The following is a 22685-nucleotide window of genomic DNA, read 5'->3' on the forward strand; positions in this document are numbered from 1 at the left end:
CTATCCGGGGAGGAGGCGGGCCTCCCGGGCGCATTCCTCTCCCACTGGGGGGGTACAGGTGTCCGTCATTCTGCCCAGGCTGGTTCCTCTCTGATTCTCTGCCCCCGGCTCTTCCAACTGCTTGAATGGATAGGGGGTTACAGATGTATTTTCTATACACGGATTATTTCTGATTATTATTCTATACATTTGTTATAGCGAAAGCATTGAATGTTTATTAGATTACAAAGATACTGTTTGAATCCTTGTTCTATCATCACTTCTACCTTTTGTGCTGTTGTCTTGTTTGAGAAGACTACTCTTAGCTTCTTGTAAATCAGCTGCAGTCTTTTCCGCTACCTTTTTGTTCTTCTTTTTACTCTCCTCTTTTTGCTAGGAAAAAGGTAAAATATTACAATAATTTTGAGGAAGATGGTAGAGTAGCTATCTGCTAATAATATTCATAATAAACTGCATCATTGCATTGTGTTGTGGAATCTGAATGCCAAGTATGCAATGACATTAATATGCAATAATCACTACAAATAATACAAATCTTGGGTGACAGTGTGGAGTAGGGCAGCCATTGCCTTTAGGATAATGCCTTATGTTCAGAAGGTAGAGTACCAGAACATTCTTGGAGTTTCTGAAATAAGACAACCATCAGTAGCTGTGGGATGGTCATCTGTGCTTCCTCATACACAGAGGCGGCCTCAGCTCACAGAAGCAAACTCACTGCCAGCATGCCACATGAAATGACACATTGGCAAAAATCCTAAGGCCTCTGTTCATATGCATATAGTAGGGGTATAGTGTTTTTATCAGGGCTAATTTAGTTTTTTACATTGTGTTAATTTGTTCCAACATATCTTGGCACATCGTCCACATCCACCTTCACAGAGAGGTACTTTTTCCTGGAAGGTCTGCTGTAGAAGCTACTAACATCAAACTCAAACTACTAAACAATGAGAATATTGGGTTCTTAAAGAACAATGCAATTCAATTTCAAAATAGAACAGTATACTCATTATGCTTACAATATTATATGAATATATAAAAAAACCACATTATTGAGTTTGTCATATTAACTTGGATTGAAATTTGAGCTTTTTGTTTCAATATGTATTTAATAGAAAGGAACTGAATGCATTGTATAACTTACATTTTGCAGTTTCTTCTTTAATTCAAGATTGGCAGTCTTGTATGACTTGGAGGTAGCATTCAGATAATAGATTGCTAAACTATAAGATATAATAAGAAACATGGTTTATAAATAGAACTGTAACTACAGTTCAAGGCATAAAATACAACATGCACTTCCAGAACACAGCAAATTGAACATAAACCAATTTGTGAATAAGCTGTTGCAAAAAAAAGTCTGAAAAAATATAATGGTTAACATGTTTTTACAACAAACCTCAAACAGCAATTTTCAAGAGTGCAGGTCAATTAGACCCTGAGTTATGACTGATAAAATGTGGATCAACCCAAAAATTACAGCAAAAGGAATGTGTACACAAAAGCATAACCATATTCTCGTGACTAGACACTTGAATTAACCTTGCTGCCTTTGTGCAAGATTGCAGTGCTGACCTATATTGCAAATTGCATGTTGAGCCACATTTTCATTATTCATTTCTCACAAAAATAATTTAGAGTGCCCAATTATTATACCGGACTGACACAAAGATGATCGGAGTGGGGGACATCTGACCAGAAACAGAAAAATAAACAAAGAGAGAGGTGGAGTTTGGTGGAGCTGAGCAAATGGTTTTGCTCTGCATTTAATGAATGAACAGACAGACAGAAAATAAATGGTTGTAACAAACAAAAACAGGACATGAATGGAGTCTTGCAGGGCTGGCGATTGTCCTCCAGAGGCCAGTAGCCGACATTCGGTTAGTGCTGCCTCACAGAAGTAGTAGGAATGTCACCAGTACTTTATTTATAGGAACAAAATCATACTTGCAGGCAATAAAAAGTTATCTGACTGGTATTTCAGCACACAAAGAACCTTTGTAGCACTTACACCATGAGCAATATAAAAGAAAGAATTAGTCCGGGATTGGAGGCATAGCCAAACACTTTTCCAAACCAGGCAGGGAAGTCATTATCCAGTGTCTCTTGGATGACATCAAACATCCTGTGTTTTCCACTGAAAATAAACAAAACAACTTCACAGTGTTTTCTTTTTTTGAAGTGAAAGCTGTTCCTTTTTATGTTGTTTTAGAACACCCTGCTCTTTAAACACATTACTAATAATACCATATAAATAGGAAAATACAGTAAAAATAGTATGCAGAAATTACAATTAGTCTCAATTTTATTTTTAATGTTGCTATGAGTGAATTATTTGCACTTTTCCACTTCAAATAGATTTTACTATAAAACTACAGTGCTACAAAATTACCAAGTAAAACAATGAATAAAAAAAGGAACTCTCAAGACACTTGTTTTGCTAATCTCCAGTTTTGAATTCCATGCCACTACAATATGTCTCACACACACTGCACTCTAGTGGACACATATCATATTGCAAGTGTGTCCTCAGTGGGCTAATTCACAGAGGTGGGCCTCTAGTCCGTATATGCATCCCATGCATGGGATATGTATCCACTGTATCAGATAATTATTGTGCAGTCTTAAAAAGTTTGGAGCCCTGAAGTTTTGCCTGTCTTCCACCAATTAAATAATCTCTACATCTATAGTTAAAGAAATGCATTTAAAAATATACTTATATTATCAGTAAGTACTGTTATTTCTGTGAGAGACAACATTTTTTTTCACGATTCAGTCTGTGTCAGGGAGTGTTGAGTGCTGTGTAATTAAACAGTCATGCATTTGGGATTAAATACTTTAAAATAGGTTACCTAAAGGGGCCACAGTCAAAAGAGGGTGGTATCGAGACAATGGTATACACTGCAGGTAATGTTGAAAGAAAGAGAATAACAAGCAGCATGGCTATATAGAAGTTATTGGATCCAGAGGCCTTGAACACCCTCGCATGAGGAACATTACAGCACATTACTGCCCAGCACTGCAGATACATGGATACATGAAGACGAATGACATTGATGGCTGGAAGGCACGGAGCATAAAAGGCACCCATCCTAAAGAATAAAGAAAAAAACGGGTAGTCAAAAACAAATCAGCATTCATTTTGTATACAGTAGGTCTGTCTACTGTTATTAATTGGTCATTTAGCAGATACTTCTATCCAAAGCAACTTACAGAGACTAGGGGGTGAACTATGCAACTATGCAGATCCAGTAGGATCTCGGTTTACATCTCATCTGAAGGCCGAGACATGTGTATAAATGCTGCCTGTTCAAAGTTGGGAGGTTATAGGATTTAGGAGGAAGGATCTATTTTTTCTACCCTAATTGAACCAAGTTACAGCAATAGAATTAATGTTAGATAAGGTTCAACCTTTTGTGAAGCTAATTCAAATAAACTAAGAGGAGATTTTAAAATCCAATGCACAATCCACAAGCTTACAGTTTAATAAATAAAAATTTTAAAAATAAAATTTAGACTAATGTTACCAACAGGAGGCTATAATGCCCGAAGCCACAGAAGATAACAATAATCTTCCCTAGGGGCATTTAATTTTCCACTATGAGCTGAGTCTGCAATACATATTTAATATATGAGTCAGTCAAAATAATCAGAGGCAAGGTTGGATAGTAAATCTGACTTAATATACTGTAAAGCCATACATATTTGCAAGCCTTTTATTATGAATTTTTTGTGTATGCAAAAATGCGTAAACATTTTTGGCACAAATATCTTAGTGCTGTACATATAATGAAGTAATATGCTACTACCAGTGCAATAGGTCACCAACATTTCTGGAGCAAAACAGGTTTTATGGGTGTGATTTGCCAAATATTTTGGTTGCAAATATTTATGGTTTACAGTATTTTGTATAAATACAGCTGATACAGCATAAATAACTGAACAACATAAATAAATAACAGAAAAAGTTTTTGAAGTTAACACTGCAAGTTGTTTTCTTTCTTTTATAGTATGTTTTGTAATTAATTTCTGTTACTTTCTCGGCATTCAGCAGTTTTTTCATTCAGCCATTTTATTTTGTGTGTGAAACATGCTTCCTACCAAATCATTCCTTGGTTGAAGATCAGTCCCAGCACATTTCCACTGATATCGAATTCTGCATAGGATGGCTAAAACAAAAAATATAATAATAATAATAATAATAATAATAATAATAATAATAATAATAATAATAATAATAATAATAATATTTTTCTTATTTAATGGTTGGAGTTTGTTTTAAAATGGATTTTTTTCTAATAATTGTTTCTCCTTTCTCGTATGTCCCTTGAGCCCACATTGTTGGGTTGATTGATCATTAATTAAACTAATCATCTAATCAACCCCAGCCAACTGAACACAATGAACCAAGGCAGGTAGGGGAATTTAACCCCATCCCTGCCAATTTCTAAAGAGCAGAGCTGTGCTCTGCCACATAGGATTATTCTGAAACACTGGATATAATTAATTGTATATTGCTGTAAAATACTTCCCGTTATTTCTCATTAATTGGTAAATACATTGATTTTTAAATTTGGGAATAACTAATTTAATATTGCTGTAAAGTATTTATTTGCCATTGATTTGCTAATTAAAATTGGCATTTAAATAACTATTTAAAATATTTAAATTATTTAAACTATTTGGGCTATTCTAAACTTGAATAAATTTAAATAAGTATCGAGGAAATGCGCTGTCTTGTAGTAATCATTGAATGTGGTTATTGTTAGTCCACTGTCCTAAACATTAAACTTTTGTTCCATATTTTATGCAGATAATTTTGGTAGTGTGCTCACTTTATACTGGACTGATTGCCTGGGCATGTACTGCTGCTGGACTTACAGTATAGGTACTATAGTAGATACTTACAAATCCATATTCCAAGTCCCAGCACCAGCAGTAGTTGAGAAATCGAACAAATACAGCCCGCAGGAAGTCTCCAACCAACAGTGTTATATATGTTGTCACTGTATCAGAAACAGTTAGCCGCACAAATTCCTGCGAACATGATTAAATTGGTGAATTCTGACAACAAAATAAAATAGAAGAAGCAGAAGGTTTGGTTTTATTAAGGTTGGAATTTATTAGTATAACAATGGTTGGTAGTGTAACACAATTGAACTATACAGTGGTGGATCGAAATACCACCAACTTTTAGATACATTTAAAATCAATCTGAATAGCTGTCATTTTCCTTCGAGAGTAAAACAGACACGCTGTTAGAGATGGTTATCACCAACTGATTCAAACACCGGCAGCATTAAGATCTGCCACCATTTTGATCAATTGAATAGACATATGTTTAATGTGTAGCCTAATATTTAACATTCTGATATTAGGCTACATCCATTAAAATATAAATAAATTAAGTAAATCAATTCCAGACAACATTAACAGAAGCAAATATAAGCAACAAGTCACCACAAGTTTTTTTTTTTTTTTGCTGCTTAGCCTTTTGTTTTCTACTTAATTGTTTGTTATCCTGCACAGTAAGGTTAATGGAAGGTTTTTATTTTCCCTCCTTTTTCCTTCCTGCATGATTAACCCTTACATCAAGTGGGGTCCTATAAATACTGTACCAAACATTTGGTATAGTTTGCCTGCGCGTATAAGTCAAAGGAGTGAAAGACAACATTTTAAAATTCATTTGTCACTCTAGAAATGTTATCATGGTTGCCCTTTTCTTCAGTTGGTTTATACTTTATAATTCTGTTTGGTATCTGCAAATTATTTCACAGACAATGCTAGAGATGTTCCTGCAACTTCCTGGTACCTACTGTAATCACTTCACCTATTGCAGTTCAAACTCACTCAAATGGTTTTCAAGCAATCAGATCATGTGACCTACAATTGCATACCCTGAACTAACATACAAAAAAACAACTGAAGAACCGAAATGAATTGGATTTAGTTGGTTACACTAGACAAAACCATATCTGTAGTACAACAATATACTATTACCTGTCCAACCATAGTCTCCCAGCATGGTCCTCTAGGCACAACAGCAGGGTCCACTTCTAGTGGGGGAGCCGTAGCATTTTCTGCCACAGTTCCATTGTAAAGGCTGGCCTCCCATATTGTCATATTGATCCTGACTATCGCCTCCTCTTCCAACTGCAACGAATAAGACAGGGTAGATCCACAATGAATTACAGAATAGATTTTGTGAGATTTAAACAACGCGTGTGAGAATACATTTTCATTGTCAAACCATCTTATTTGTGCTCAGCAAAAAATAACATATGTTATGCGCACCATAGCAAAAAAATAATGTGTTATGTGCTTGTGGCAGAGCAAAGCTCTGCCCTTTTTAAATTGGCAGGGACAGGGTTAATTTCCCCTACCTGCCTGGGTTTATTATGTTCAGGTGGCTGGGGTTGATTAGTTGATTAGATTAATTAATGATCAATCAGCGCCCAGTCACCTGACATAAAAGGAGGCCTCTGCTTCTCATTTGGGAGAAGAGAGCTGAGGAAGCAGGTTGGTGTTTGTGGTGTTTGTGGTGTTTGTGGTGTTTGTGGTGTTTGTGGTGTTTGTGGTGTTTGTGGTGTTTGTGGTGTTTGTGGTGTTTGTGGTGTTTGTGGTGTTTGTGGACCCAGTGAAGGCATTGCCCAGCCTGGAAATTGTTATTTTGTAAGTTTTGTTTTTTGTGTTGCTTTATTTGTGTTTAAATCTCTTTATTTTGCCCTTGTGCACTTTATTTTTGTATTTATTTATAATAAAAGTATATATTTTTTGAACTACAGACTGTCTCTGGGCCTCTCTCCACTCGCCAGCCTGCCACAGTGCCCTAAAAAAAAAAAAAAAAAAAAAAACTAACATTTTAAGCCCGATCGAGACCCTTACAATACAAACAGAAATCATCAAAATTAAAATAGGAGTAATTGAGTCAATTTGAGAATAACACCAAATGAACGAGGAATAGGAACCAGTAAACAATACAGCTGAGAAAGCAGACAGCACACAGTGAGGCGGAGCAACTAGACAAAGATGGAAATATCTATTTATTTATAATTTGGACCTGCAAATCCATCACTTCATACAAGACATTATGCCTTTTTATTCAACCGCTGCAGCTCAACTGATCTTGAAAAATATGCCATTCCCACAACCCCCGTCCCTGGGAAACAAAGAGGCAATGAAATGGAAATACAACCAATAGTAAGACATCGAGGTACCAATAGATCACTGCAGACTGTGGAAAGACACATCATAGTCCCAATTTATACTGAAGAAATAACAAAAAAATAAGAATACAAAAATAAATGCATATAGCTACTCGATAGAAGCGTTGTATAAATATAATAAGCCATGGCCCAACTGAAAATATTGAATTTATTTGTACTTTTTAGCCTGACATCTACTTAGGTGAAGAGGCCAAGACTAACTGGTAAAATAAATATGATATGTTCAGTTCCCTTATAATTCAAAGAGGGCCACCAAAGATCGTTTATGGGATATACGCCTGCCTATTGGTAGGTGTTACTGAGCTCTTACTATCAAAGCTGCTGATAGGACCCCTTCCCTCGATGACCTCCTCAGTCCCACTTACCGAGGGAATAAAACCTTCACGCAGGGAAGAATCGACCTCTTTTCACTTCTCAAGTTGGTAAGACCATCTGTGTTGCACTGAGCCCTTTTTATTACTTAAAAAGCACTGTGTTGAGCTTGCTGCTAGTTCCCTTGCACTTCAGAATCAGTAGCTCCTAAATCATAGCCCTTTTTATTCTTTCTTATACTGCCTTCAGCACCTGTTCATTTACGTTGCAGGCTGCTTTGTCTTTACTGTCTGTCATCTGTGAGTTGACTGCCTGTGCAGTATTGATTGAGTGTTTTTGTTGTTGTTATTGAAGGCTTCACCGGTGGAAGGTCTGCCCAAGGACCCTATGTGCCCGAACCTGCAATGCAGGATTATGGAGACACATGTCCGTAAGGTGTACTTAGCGGGGGCTCAGAGTACCCGTCTGACGAATACATCCAGTATGCTGGTCGCATATATGGATGGCATATTGTGTCACCAAGACGGTGCCCGTCCCCACAGCCCCGTTGGGTGACCTTAGGCATCGCCTACAGGCCTCACCACAGGCAAGAGGCAGGGTTTTCCCACAACGTGGAGGGCACGCAGGCTGTGGCCAGTGCACGCAGCCGCACCGTAGAAGGCGGTTCCAGGGCAATCGCCCTAGGCAGCCGCCTCAGTCAGCCCTTCTCAGCCTCAGCAGCTCCAGCAGGGCCACTGAAGGCTTGCTGCCTCGGACCAGGTTCACGGCACAACAGCTGCACTACTGGCGTGCTTGCACCTCAGATGCTTGGGTGCTCATGACTGTACAAGACGGTTACGCACTTCAGTTTCACTTGGAACCTCCTCCCTTTCACGTCGTCATGACTACGTTCATGACTGATCTGCTCCTGGCCTCCAGACTGAAGTGGCAGCCTTGCTGTGCAAGGGTGCCATTTGTCTCATAGACCCCACCTCTCACGGGGAGGGGTTATACTCGAGATACTTTCTGGACCTGCGGTTCCTCAACCGGTTTTTGAAACAGAGGAGGTTCATTGCATTTCATCTGCATCCCAAGTGCAACAGCACCATCAGCTGAGTGTGTCTTGTGTGCTCGGTGGCCCTACGCTGGTGGAGGATGACCTCTCACCTGTACTAGGGGGTCCGAATGGGAGTGGTTTCCAACATCCGGGTAGTGATGACAGACGCCTCCAACATAGGTTGGGGTGCAGTCTGCGAAGGCAGAGGAATCAGCGGGTCCTGGTCGGACCGCTGGACATCCCTCAATATCAATATGCTGGAGCTGCAGGCGGTTCTCCTTGCTCTCCAGCGCTTCCTATCTGTGGTGCGCAACAAGCACGTGTTGATCCGCGTGGACAACACATCAGTGGTGGCGTATGTCAACCATCAGGGTGGCCTTTGGTCCCCGAGGTTGCATCGCCTCGCCTTCATGCTTTTGACTTGAGCCCAAAGGAATTTGCTGTCCCTTCGGGTGATGCATGTTCCGGGCATGGACAATTGGGAGGCAGACCTCCTCTCGAGGAAGGGTCCACATCCGTCGAAGTGGCCCTCAGGTGGTGGAGCGCATTTCGGAATGGTTCAGGAAGGCGCAGGTCGATTTCTTCATCACATACTCATTGGGGTACTCACTGCACCGTTTTGGCAGTTCACTAGCTGTCGATGCCCTAGCCCACGTATGGCCCAGAGCACTCCTTTACACATTCCCGCCTCTGCCATTACTCCCGGCCTTTCTCGAAAAGGTCTGGTCAGAGAAGGCGTCAGTTCTCCTAGTGGCCCCCAGGTGGCCCAGGAGAATCTAGTTCTCTACCCTGTGCCAGCTATTGAACGGCCCACCCTGGGAGATCCCGCTTCGCTTTGATCTCCTCAGTCAGGCGAGAGGCACGCTTTGGTACCCGGAGCCAGACAGGCTCCAGCTGTGGGTCTAGCCCCTGAAAGGGGCTGCTGGTCAGCCGTAGGGCTGTCGCATGCAGTTGTGTGTACTTTGCAGAATGCTAGGGTGCATTCCATTAGGTTGCTATACGCCTATTTCCAGGATTGGTGCCAGACTAAAGGTCATGACCCAATCTCTTGTTCCATGCCTGTCATCTTGCAGTTTCTACAAGATCTGCTTGAGGCTGGTAGATCACCTTTCACACTGAAGGTATACTTAGCGGCTATTTCTGCTTGCCATGCCCCCATTGACTCAATGTCCCTGGGTGCATATTTTCTGGCTACCCGGTTTCTCCTAGGTGCTCGGCGGTTGCACCCTCCTAGGAGGGCTACTCTCCCCGAATGGAGCCTTGGGGTTGTACTGGAGGATCTCACGCAGGCCCCATTTCAGCCTATATACTCCATTGAGTTGAAGTATCTGTCTATGAAGATTGCCTTCCTCTTGGCTATCACCTCCGCAAAGTGGGCTAGTGTGCATATCTCCTGCATGCGTATTTGGGATGATGGTAGCAGAGTGTGACTGTGTGCTTTCCACATTGATCAGTCTGTGGAAATGAAGTCCTTTCATCCACCACCGTTTACCTTGGAGGAGGATAGGAAGTTGAATCTCCTCTGCCCCGTTCGGGCATTGAGATGCTACGTGGATAGGATGAGGGCATTGCTTCATTTTGACCAGCTCTTTATCTGCCAATGGACACGAACCCTGGGACAGCCCCTTTCGAAGCAGCGACTGTTGCATTGGATTGCGGCCACAGTCTCGACTGCGTATGATGGTGCTGGCTTACCCCCACCTGGGCGGGTAGCCGTACATTCCACGAAGGGGTGGCTACATCATGGTCCCTCTTTAGAGGTGTCTCCATAGCTGAGATTTGTAATATGGCTAGCTGGGCTATGCCGCATACTTTTTCCAGGTTCTATGGCCTTAATGTGATAGATCCCTCATTGTCTTCAATGGGCACAAGGGTCCTTGAGGTTGCACGCTCACACCACTGACCTTTGATCAGGAAGGGCTGAAACATTCCTCGTGTGCTGCTGTTCTTCCATCCCTCGCGTCGGCTCTGGTATTCATTTTCCCATAAACAATGTCTGGTGGCCATCTTCGAATTGAAAGGGAACCTGGTTCCCTGAAAGAGAAAATGGCCACCAACCGCAATGTCGCATCAGTCGTCATCACGGTTTCGTCGCGTAAAGAGGTCAATCCTTCCCTGCATGACGGTTTTATTCCCTTGGTAGGCGGGATTGAGGAGGTCATCGAGGGAAGCGGAGCCTATCGGCAGCTTTGATAGTAAGAGCTCAGTGTCAGCTGCCAATAGGCAGCCGCATATCCCATAAACGATGTTTGGTGACCATCTTCTCTTTCAGGGAACCAGGTTTATGGTAGGTAAACTAATGTTCATTCACATGGCATATATCCTATATATATATATATATATATATATATATATATATATATATATATATATATATATATATGGATAATAAACAGAAAAAATATTATGAAAAAGTTAGGTATAAAATAATTTTATTAAGTGCAAGTTCTACTGTACATAAAGCCAGTAAAGCAGGCTGACTCAAAGCTTTCCTGTAGTTTCGATACAGTATGCTAACTCTTACCTTCAGATTTATTTCATCAAGGAGAGCAATGATGAATGTGTACAGATTGCCCAGAAACAGAGCAAAGATGCGGCCCAGCTGCCACTGAAGAGCGATTCGAGGGTGATAGTTCTCCAACGCACTGATGACATCGAACAACATCGGACAGAACATTCCCAACAAGGACATCACCATGTTTACCTAGGAAATATTAAATAGATGTAGTAGTTTTTATAAAATAAACACAATAGTTTATTGTAAGGATGGAGATACATGAGCAATTTTTTTTTCTTGACAACTCAAATTGACAATAACAATTGACCGTGTTTCACATTTTTGATTGGCAGTCGAGTTGTTAAATAGACCACTGCTCTTATTTTCAACAATTCAGTTGATCATTTTTCTACATGCCTGTGTGTGTTCAGCTAATTTTCTAATAACCTGATTTTACTCTCCATTTTGCTGAATAGGAAGCATTGCTACAGACAAGTGGACACATGAGGATACTTTGTAATTTACCAATTTTTTCTATGTTAGACTGCAATAAAAAAGAAGAGGAATAAAGAAGAGGCGCATGTGCACTTCTTGATCTTGGAGATCTGTGTTCCATGTGTTACTGATTAAACGTTTTATTTTGTACGGTTCTCTTTGTCTTGGCTCACTTATTTCTGGACCCAAATACATAACATAAGGAAATAGCAAATCTTTTTGGGAAATCACCAGCAGAGTTAAAAGAACCTCCAAACTCAGTCTTTTGCCGGGAGAAGGAATATATCTGAAAAGAAATCGGGGAGCTCAACAGATGATTTTCCATTAGTGTTTTTTCAAAATGATTACAATTGCAGCTGCTGAAGCATGTTTACTGCAAACAGGTGCCATCTTAAATTGCTTTAAATAATTGTGAATTTCCCAGTGTGGCTCATTTAGCCACAGCAATTCAGTTGTCTTTTTTTTTTGTCAATAGCACTTTCAGGGTTGAAATTTGTGACAGGAAGACATTTTAAAAATACTTCTGGTTTTAGCCAGGTTGCATGCAGAATAATGAATAAGAATATGACATCCTCTAAAACAAATACAAACAGTGCTGCCAACTTTTTTCATTCCTGTCTTGTGGGAGAGAATGATGCCAGGCGGGTTTTATCAAAACACTGCTGTTTTTTTAACATAAAGAAACAGTGGTTTGTCAAATAAGAGAGGACCAACTGACACACTAAAACATAAAATCAGAATCAGAGTAAGACCACACAGAGATACAGCCCCGTCCCCCTGCCCTGTCAAGTAATGATGTGCATTTGAGGAGATTTTTGGAATTGGGTCCGAACCGGGTATCTGTCATTGGTACCATGTATTTTGAGTCTGATTCCGGTTCTCAAATTATTTAGAAAAACATGTTTGTATGTCAATATATATTTGGCATATATAATTATTAGTCTGTACCTTTGTATTTATATGTGAAAAATAACGAATGCTTCGGTCCTGTAATCTAACTGTAATCTAAATGGAATTTCCAACAAACCCCTTTAAATTCAGAAATTTGAGCATGAGCAGTATAGGCGATATCTACTTTTTTCACGTATAGTAATTTCCTGTGACACCGGTATATATGATGTTGAGCACATTATTATTATTATTATTATTATTATTATTATTATTATTATTATTATTATTATTATTATTATTATTATTACGATTGCGTATTGTCATTTAATTACACGATTATTGAGTTTAATGTCTTTTTATATATGTATACGCTGTGTGTGGTTTCTTTGTGTAAAGTTATTTGATATTCGTTTAAATTTGCACCTGTTTGATACAATTGAATAATTGGATGACCTGCCTCAGGTTAAAATCGCATTGTTATGTTTAATACGGGACTGACAAAAGCAGAGGCGGGGGGGAGAGAAAGGACAGGGAACTCAGGAATTACATGAAATGAAATGAGATGTATTTATTTTTGTGACTTTGTAGATATCCAATACGCTGGGATGTGTGGTTGCTTGAGACTTTTCCAGGCAGAGTTTTTCTGGGTTCAAACTATAAAGACTGACCGAAGCAGAGACAAGCGGACAGCTAGATCCGTTGAGCAGCTTGATCAATGGGACCGCAGAGCGAGGCTGAGTGTGCTGGCTGCCAGGAGACTGAGTCACAGTTTTTGCTATGTAAGGGGGGAGAGGGATTCGTTTACTCCCCTCTTCAAAGTTAAGTGTTGCCTTTTTATTTTTTTAAGTTTGAATTTTGTTTTTTTCTTTAATAGTTTATATTTATTTCATCACTGAAAGTACACGTTGATTCTTCATTTTTTTTTTGTGTTGTGTTTTTTTTTTTTTTTTTTATTATTAGATCTCTTGCTTTCGCCCTGCCCCCTCCCCATTCTGAACATCTGTTGTAGTTGTTTCTCATATACTCCACTGAATTGGACTATTGAAAGGATCGACTTCATAGACTGTAGAACCCTGGAAAAAGGGACTCAATTCACTTATGATTATCAGCTTATATAAGTACACGTATTGTGTAATGAAATATTAAGTGTTTATAGACAAGCTTATACAGTTAAAAGCATAGATAATCATGAAAAACCTGGTTTCAAGCAGGTGTACTCAAACTTTTGACTGGTAGTGTGTGTGTGTGTGTGTGTGTGTGTGTGTGTGTGTATATATATATATATATATATATATATATATATTACCTTGTTAGCTGAGTTTGGCTGTTCCTCACCCAGTTTTATTCCACCTACACAGCTGTTTCTGTTTCAGTTAATGATTGTGTTTCAACCTACATATTGAATTGATGATCATTAGCACCTGTTTGGTATAATTGTTTAATCATACACCTGACTATATGCCTACAAAATCCCTGACTTTGTGCAAGTGTACCTAGAAGAATTGATGCTGTTTTGAAGGCAAAGGGTGGTCACACCAAATATGGATTTGATTTAGATTTTTCTTCTGTTCACTCACTTTGCATTTAGATAATTGATAAATATAATCTATTAACATTTATTAATTGATAGATATAATCTATTAACATCTATTTTTGAAAGCATTCTTACTTTACAGCATTTCACACCTGCCTAAAACTTTTGCACAGCACTGTGTGTGTGTGTGTATATATATATATATATATATATATATATATATATATATATATATATATATATATATATAATATATAGTACCAAAAGTTTTGAGTACACCTGCTTGAAACCAGGTATACTTTCAATATACTCTCACCTCTTTTTTTTTTTTTATATTTTAACCAATTAATGTAGTATGAGATTGCTAATTGATTCATTTTAAAATTTGATTTGAACTGTTGGAATAATAAATGTTTTATAATTGAAGGCAACTTGTGGACCTCCCTTTGTGTGGTAGTTCAATTATATTGCTGCTTCCCTGAAATAAAACAAACCTGTTCTTTATCTAGTTATAGCTATAAAACAAATCAAATAGTTATCTCTTCTCTAACTAAGAGGATGGCATAGTTTGGCTACTTAGTCACCGTTTGTATAGTGTCTGATACCACAGCTGACACGATTTTGGCGTACAGTCGGAAGGATTTTGGGTTCAGCAGCATTTTGAATAGCCATGCAAGGAGAGGCAGTTGGACAACCACAGAGGGCAAAGATGATGATGCCATTTTTTTATGGGGAGCCCTTGGGGTCCAAAATTTAAAGGTACAGGGTCTGATGTTAAACTTATAGAATGGAAGTCCCAGTTACAGGCAATGTTTCGAATGCAAACTTTCTCTGATGAACAAAAAATGTATTTTGTCTTGGGTTCTTTGGAGGGAGATGATAAAAGAGAGATTTCAGTTTTGGCAGAACACGAACGTTTGCATCTTAGATTGACTACTTAGATCAATTACATGGGGATCGAACCCCAGCCTTTGTCTTGCAACCTTTATTTTTTAACTGTAGACAAGATTTTAAAGAAAATGTCAAAACTTAGTCTACGCTGAGTGAACAATTTTGTACACTATAGCAGAGAGATCCATGGGGCCTGGACGATCAAGATGTCTTGCGGAGGGATCAGTCTGTCATGGGACTGAGGGATGAGACCTTTGAAGCGAGATTTGCGCACCTAGATTCAACACACTGAAGCAATGACTTTTGCAGACATTAGACAAGAGGCTCTGTTTTTTGAGGAAGGAAATCACCCTGAATTCTTCAGAGAACCCCGTGGTCATGTTATAGGTGAGCCTATTCATGTTTCTTCTATATTGCAGGAGTCCGCTGATTGGAAGCAAACCTTGAGGGAGGAGCTGACCCAGGAGATGAGGACACAGAAGGCAGTCTTGATTAGGGAGGAGTTGTTTGCCCAAGAACAGATACCATATTGGGGCCATAGTTTGCAGCCAGCCATGTCTTATTCTAGGACTGTACCACCATACCTGTCCTCATCTTATTTTAGATCCGGGCCACTGCAACAACCCCCACTGAAACCTGATGCAGGGAATCGATTGGTGCCCCCTAGAGGACAAGAGCCACATCAAGCTCTGAGGGGTCAATGGGACTTGCAAGGTAGGCCAATCTGTCGCCGTTGCCAAGAACCCGGACATAAGGAGTGCCGCTGTCCCCTGCAGGTCCATCAGGATTTAAACTAGAAGAACTCATGGTTGATGGGCCAGCTACGGGTAAAGAAGGCGGCCCAAACCCTGATATGATATGATACCCTTAGTGGTAAATTACTGCCCTATAATTGAACTTTTAGTTAATGACATTAAAATAACATTTTGTCTAGATACAGGCTCGCAGGTTTCTCTAATGACCGAAAGCCTTTATAAAAAGCATTTTCTGACCCCTGGGGGTGACATGGGACATGATACTTCATGGCTTTCATTGAGGGCTGCAAATGGCCTGCAAATACCCTGTGTAGGATACACAAAGTTGGATTTCAAAGTGGGGGCTATGGAATTAAATAGGGGAGTTGTGATTGTTCGAGACCAATGTTTGGGATCAGGACAGGCAATTCTGGGAATGAATGTACTCTCCGCTTGCTGGGAAACTGTTTCATACAGATAACAATATATTTGTTTCAGAAAAACTCAGTTTCGGAAAGTCTGGGCCCAGGCTTTTCATGTGTGCCAGAAAGCTGAACAGTTCCAAGTGAGAGATGGCCGCATAGGGGTGGTGCGCCCAGCCTATCGGGCCCCCATTAAGATTCCAGCCCATTGTGAGAAGATAATCTGGGGAAGAGTGCCTAATGGAGTAGAAGGGAAGCCTTATTACTGTTTAGTTGAGCCAGCTCCAGGAGATGCCACCATAGAGGTCGCAAGGACCATTGCGGTGGCTCGCCATGGGAGAATACCAGTTAGAATGCGTAATCTGAGCACCTGGCCCCTCCTATTGCATCGATATCAAAAATTGGCTGAAGTTTATTTTGTTGGTGATGAGGATGGGGAAGGCCTACAATTGTTAGAGAAAGAACCTGGTATAATTGAAGTGAATTTGTGTCAACAGAAGCCCATTCAAGGTTCAACCTCTCCGAACACTATTTAATGTGTCCAGAGCCGAGCTGCTCTTGCCGAGGACCAGCAACAGCAATTGGAAGTCCTTCTGTTAAAGTGAAGCCATGTCTTTGCCACCAGTGAGGAAGAGGTGGGTAGAACAGATATCATACAACACCAGATCCCTACTGGCGATGCAGCTCCAATTAGAGAAAGGTACTGCCCCCTACCGCCTACTTTGTATCGAAGTTAAAGCCCTACTAAAGGGGATGCTAGACACACAGGTTATTTGAGAAAGCAACAGTCTGTGGGCTGCCCCCATTGTATTAGTGAAGAAGACGGTAGCTGCCATTTTTGTGTTGACTACAGAAAACTAAATGCTGACACATAAGGGTGCCTTTCCTCTGCCTCGGATTGAAGAGACCCTGACCAGTCTGAATAAAGCAGATTGGTTCTCCACTTTGGATTTAGCAAGTGGTTACTAGCAGGTGAGCATGGATCCAAAAGACTGGGAGAAGACAGCATTTACCACATCATTTGGTCTTTACGAATTCGAAAGGATGCCATTTGGATTGTGTAATGCTCCGACCGCTTCCCAACGTTTGATGCAACGCTGTCTCGGAGGTCAAGTATCTGAAACTTTACTAATCTATTTAGATGATGTGATTGTCTATTCCCCTCACTTCTCATCTCCTTTGGAACATTTAGATTTTGTGTTTGAGAAATTGAGTCACTATGGATTAAAATTGCAGCCAGATAAATGCCACATCTTTAAACCTGAAGTATCTTACTTGGGCCATGTGGTTAACAAGGGTGGCGTGGCCCCCCAACCCAGAGAAGACTGTTGTTGTCAGACTGGCCCCGCCCACATACAGTGACCCAGGTACGTTCTTTCTTTGGGTTTGTTGGGTACTATAGGTGGTTTGTCCCCAGATTTGCTGCATTAGCTGGACCCTTACATGTGCCGTTGGTGGGGAAGTCCCACTGGAAGAAGGGACAGAAGGAGGCTATTAGTTGGACAGAAGAGTGCAGTCAGGCATTTGAACAATTAAAGAGGTCTTTACTTGAAGCACCACTTCTTGCTTTTGCTGATTATACACTGCCATTTATTGTCTATACAGATGTCAGCAAGAAGGGATTGGGAGCTGTATTAGCCCAAAAACAGGGCGGTGTGGAGAAAGCGATCGCTTGTACTAGTAGGAGCTTGCACCCAACTGAGCAGAACGATGAGAATTAAGTTTAAATTGGAGCTGTTGGCATTAAAATGGGCAGTGGTAGACAAATTAAAAGATTACTTGGAGTTAATTTTACTATTTTTACTGATAGCAACCCCCTTGCTCACCTACAGACTGCTACGCTTGAAGCTGTTGAACAACGCTGGGCAGCACAGTTGGCTAATTATCAGTTTACCATCCAGTATCGGCAAGGGTAAGGAATACACTAATGCTGATGTACTTTCTATCTGCTGGACACCCCCCCGAGATGTTGGTATTGATGAAGGTTCCAGGGATGCAATAGAGGTACCCGGCTTTCAAACTGTGACTGCTAGCATTGTGCAAGCATGTTGTGGGGTAGCTACAGAAGAACAGCAAGAGGAGCCTTCAATGTGGGGGTGGAACCCCATGTTTTGGAGAGACTTGCAAGAAAACAATGTTGTGGTATGTGCTCAAGTATTTTATGACCCTAGGACATCTCTCTAAGGCTCAACGCTGTGAACTGGCTACTGATGCAAAACAAGCTTTCTGCCAGTGAGCCCGCTTAGAGTACCAGGAAGGAGTGTTGTGTCGCCAGATCTCTGACCCCACCACCAGTGAGGTACGCTTATAAGTTTTTGTTCCCTCTATAAAGTGAGAGTTCATTTGGAGAACTTGCCATGAAAAAACTGGACATTTGGGCCTAGAGAGAACTTTGTCTGTAGTTAGGAAGCGTTTTTACTGGCCAAACATGGAAAAGGATTTCAAAGGGTGGCACAAGAAATGTTCCCGCCGTGTACTGTACGAAACCAGATCCGAACCTAAGGCACCTGTTAATATTGGTGCAGGCACAAGCCCCTATGGAAAAAATCACCACAGATTTTTTGACGTTGGGAAGGCCAAATGACTTGTATCAAAATATTTTAGTGATGACTGATCTTTTTGTTTGGGCAGTACCGACACGGGACCAAACAGCAGCTACAACTGCCAGGGTATTGTGGCAGTATATAATCCAGCCTTTTGGGTGCCCGGAACAATTCCACTTGGATAAAGGCCCAAATTTTGAATCTCATCTTGTAGGGGAATTCTGCCGATATTATAGGATTGAGAAGAGCAGGACCACACCTTATCATCCACTGGACAATAGAACCTGTGAGATTCAATCAGACTAAGTATGCTGGGTACCCTAGAGGAGGAGAAACAAGCTAGATGGCCAGACTATCTGCCTGAGATGTTGCATGCTTACAATAATTCTGTACACCATTTCACAGGATTTGCCCCTTTTTTCTTGATGTTTGGCAGGCAGGTTAGAATGCCTGCAGACATGGTGCTGGGAGCTATGAGACAAGAAGCAGAGTTCTGGAGTCCTAAAGAATGGGTGAGGCGACATCATGAGAAGATGAGCTTTGCTTATGACAAAGCTAGGGAAAAGGCAAAGAAAACAGCTAGCCAGTACAAACAGAAGTTTGATAAACGTGCCAAAGATGCCCCTTTGTTGGCCGGAGAGTGTGTACTGGTGAGAAGTAAGAGGTCGTGAGGCAGAGGTAAGCTAGCTGATCGTTGGGAAAAGGATCCCTGGCTAGTAGTTTCCCAAGCAGAATCCACACTTCCAATATATTGTCTGTGTCCTGAGAGATGAGATGGCCCCATTCAAACCCTACATAGAAATATGTTGTGTCCCTGTTTATTAGATACTATAGAAACATTTGAGTTAAAGGAAATTGGTCCACAAGTTGCCCAGAATTTTGAACAATCTATGTCTGGGTGGTTTTACTGTTCGGAATACCCTCAAGAGCTTCCAGTTCCCCCAGTGCGGAGTTCTCAGCATTCAAATTTTAGGAGTGTTGCCTACTAGGTATAGAGTATAAAAGTTCTGTTTTTTAGAAAATGGTCACAAGGACATGCCCAGTGAAAAGCAAGGGAGATTGTCACAGGTGTGATTAATTGTTTTGATGTTGAGCACTTATTATGATTATTACGATTAATGGAGTATTGCAATTTAATTACATGATTATTGAGTTTAATGACTTTTTATATATGTGTATGCTGTGGATCCGTGGAGCAGCTTGATCAACTGGACCACAGAGCGAGGTTGAGTGAGCTGGCGGCTAGGAGACTGATTCAGAGTTTTTGCTATCTATAGGGCAGATGGTTTTGTTTACTTCCATCTTCAAAGTTAAGTGTTGCCTTTTTATTTTTTTGTTCAGTTTGGATTTTGTTTTGTTTTTCTTTTCTTTAATAGTTTATTTATTTAATCACTGAAAGTACACGTTAATTCTGCATTTTTTGGTGTTTTTTTTTTTTTTATTACTACATTGAACAAAAATATAAACGCAACATGTAAAGTGTTGGTCCCATGTTTCATGAGCTGAAATAAAAGATCCCAGAAATTTTCATTATGCACAATTTTCTCTCAAATTTTGTGCACAAATTTGTTTACATCCCTGTTAGTGAGCATTTCTCCTTTGCCAAGATAATCCATTGACCTAACAGGTGTGGCATATCAAGAAGCTGATTAAACAGCATGATCATTACACAGGTGCACCTTGCGCTGGGGACAATAAAAGGCCACTCTAAAATGTGCAGTTTTGTCAACACAACACAATGCCACAGATGTCTCAAGTTTTGAGGGAGCATGCAATTGGCATGCTGACTGCAGGAATGTCCACCAGAGCTGTTGCCAGAGAATTGAATGTTCATTTCTCTACCATAAGCCATCTTCAACGTCGTTTTAGAGAATTTGGCAGTACGTCCAACCAGCTTCACAACCGTAGACCACATGTAACCTCGCCAGCCCAGGATCTTCACATCCGGCTTCTTCACCTGCAGGATTGTCTGAGACCAGCCATACAGACAGCTGATGAAACTGGGTTTGCACAACCGAAGAATTTCTGCACAAACTATCAGTAACCGTCTCAGGGAAGCTCATCTGTGCACTCGTCATCCTCACCAGGGTCTTGACTGACTGCAGTTCGGCGTCGTAACCAACTTCAGTGAGCAAATGCTTAACTTCGATAGCCACTGGCACGCTGGAGAAGTGTGCTCTTCACGGATGAATCCCGGTTTCAACTGTACCGGGCAGATGGCAGACAGTGTGTATGGCATCGTGTGGGCGAACGGTTTACTGATGTCAATGTTGTGAACAGAGTGCCCGATGGTGGCAGTGGGGTTATAGTATAGGCAGGCATAAGCTATAGACAACGAACATTTCAACTGACTGCTTTCCTTATATGAACTGTAACTCAGTAAAATCTTTGAAATTGTTTCATGTTGCGTTTATATTTTTGTTCAATGTAGATTGTCTCCTGCTTTCGCCCTGCCCCCTCCCCCTTCCGAACATCTCTTGTAGTTGTTTCTCATACTCCACTGGATTGGACTATTTGAATGGATGGACTTTATAGACTGTTGAACCCTGGAAAGAGACTGCCTATTATCTGGACTCCCATTTATATATACCCTCTGTCTTTTTTCTATATTTTACCAAGTAATGTGGTATGAATCAATTAGCAATCTCATTTTAAAATTTGATTTTAATTGTTGGAATAATAAATGTTTTATAATTGATGGCAACTTGTGGAACTCCCTTTGTGTGGCTGTTCAATTATATTGCTGCTTCCCTGAAATAAAACAAACCTGTTCTTTAATCTAGTTATAGACATAAAACAAATCAAATAGAGTTATCTCTTCTCTAACTAATAGGTTGGCATAGTTTGGCTACTTAATCACCGTTTGTATAGTGTCTGATACCACGGCTGAGCTACAGCATTATAAACACACTGTAAGACAATATGTAATTGTAAAGAAAAAAATGCAATCTGGCACTTTACTGTATGATTCCCTCTATTGTTCTTTATCACTGGAGCTATCATTTCGTTTGATCAAGTGATAGTGATCCCAATACACACATCATAATGCTCTTCCCGAATTGGCTGATGAGAATACTACAGTCGGATTGATGTAGTATTGTGTATGAAGGTTTTCCTTTTTCATTGTTTTGGATGGAAAGGGGAATTGGTTGAGAGAGGGGGACCCACATACCAATCCTTTCCCAGGACTCAAGAAGGCTCTCAGCAGCCCTGGTTTTACCTTTAAAATGCAAATCCAAACTAATGTTCATTCAATATGGTTTTGTGGATTCCAGGGAGTGTCAAGTTTTATGGAGTACAGGCATAACAAAATGACAATTTGTTCACAGGTTATTGTGTATTTTGAAGTTGAAGAAAGCTGAAGCACAAATATTACAACGAGCCTTTGTCTTCCCTCTAATCTATTGTAAAACATCCATTTACTTTGAGTAAAATAAATTGTTGGGTCGTCGGTGATTTAGACTCACTTCATTTCTCTCCCACCAACCATAGTCATCCAACCCCTCCTGAGCAAACTTCTGAGACCTTCGCACTACAAAATAGATGAGGTACCCACTCCCACCAAGGCAGCAGAGTACTAGGAAGTTAGCAAGCACCCGCAGGAACCGGGTCAAATGAATGTTCTCTTCCTTCCGATTTTCCTGCTCTTCCACAATAGATTCCTGTCGGGTGAACATGAGCAACATTAAGGTTAGGGGTTACAGACTTCCTCTTTAGCATGTTTTTTTTTATTTTTTTTTTGTAAGCAGGTCTTAAACACAATGAAACGTGTTAATTACACAACAGTTGTCATCAAAACAAGTAGAGATTATTGTTTTGTAAAGAAACGCAGGAGTGGTAGACGGTTTGCAAAGCAATTTGTTTAAACCTACAAATATGTTGAAACATTTACCAAAAGAATATGGATGGACCTACCAAACAGTTCCATATTACATTTTATGTAAACATACAAATTACGTTACAACTATGAAAATAATATGACAATTTAATATAACGATAAAAACATTTGTTTTAATGACAATTCATATTTGTAAAGATTAAACATTTTTTAAGTTCCTAAATTTGAAAATCATTGTCATTCATTGGTACTTAGTAATTGTGTAGATG

At 40.2% G+C, this 22685-nt stretch overlaps 1 protein-coding gene across 1 annotated transcript in view; it reads right to left on the minus strand.

Annotated features, from left to right (window-relative positions):
* tmc1 (transmembrane channel-like 1) overlaps window positions 1–22685 on the minus strand; it is a 28714-nt gene continuing 6029 nt past the window's right edge. The window contains exons 8-17 of the mRNA XM_041258557.1: window positions 22046–22240; window positions 11096–11275; window positions 5998–6150; window positions 4906–5034; window positions 4099–4166; window positions 2850–3089; window positions 2009–2134; window positions 1142–1220; window positions 267–372; window positions 1–152 (exon numbers count right to left, since the gene is read on the minus strand). Of these exons, the coding sequence (XP_041114491.1) occupies window positions 1–152; window positions 267–372; window positions 1142–1220; window positions 2009–2134; window positions 2850–3089; window positions 4099–4166; window positions 4906–5034; window positions 5998–6150; window positions 11096–11275; window positions 22046–22240 (1428 nt within the window). The remainder of the gene's footprint in view (window positions 153–266; window positions 373–1141; window positions 1221–2008; window positions 2135–2849; window positions 3090–4098; window positions 4167–4905; window positions 5035–5997; window positions 6151–11095; window positions 11276–22045; window positions 22241–22685) is intronic.

The sequence above is a fragment of the Polyodon spathula genome, chromosome 1 (assembly GCF_017654505.1).
Source record: "Polyodon spathula isolate WHYD16114869_AA chromosome 1, ASM1765450v1, whole genome shotgun sequence".
NCBI classification, from domain to species: domain Eukaryota; kingdom Metazoa; phylum Chordata; class Actinopteri; order Acipenseriformes; family Polyodontidae; genus Polyodon; species Polyodon spathula.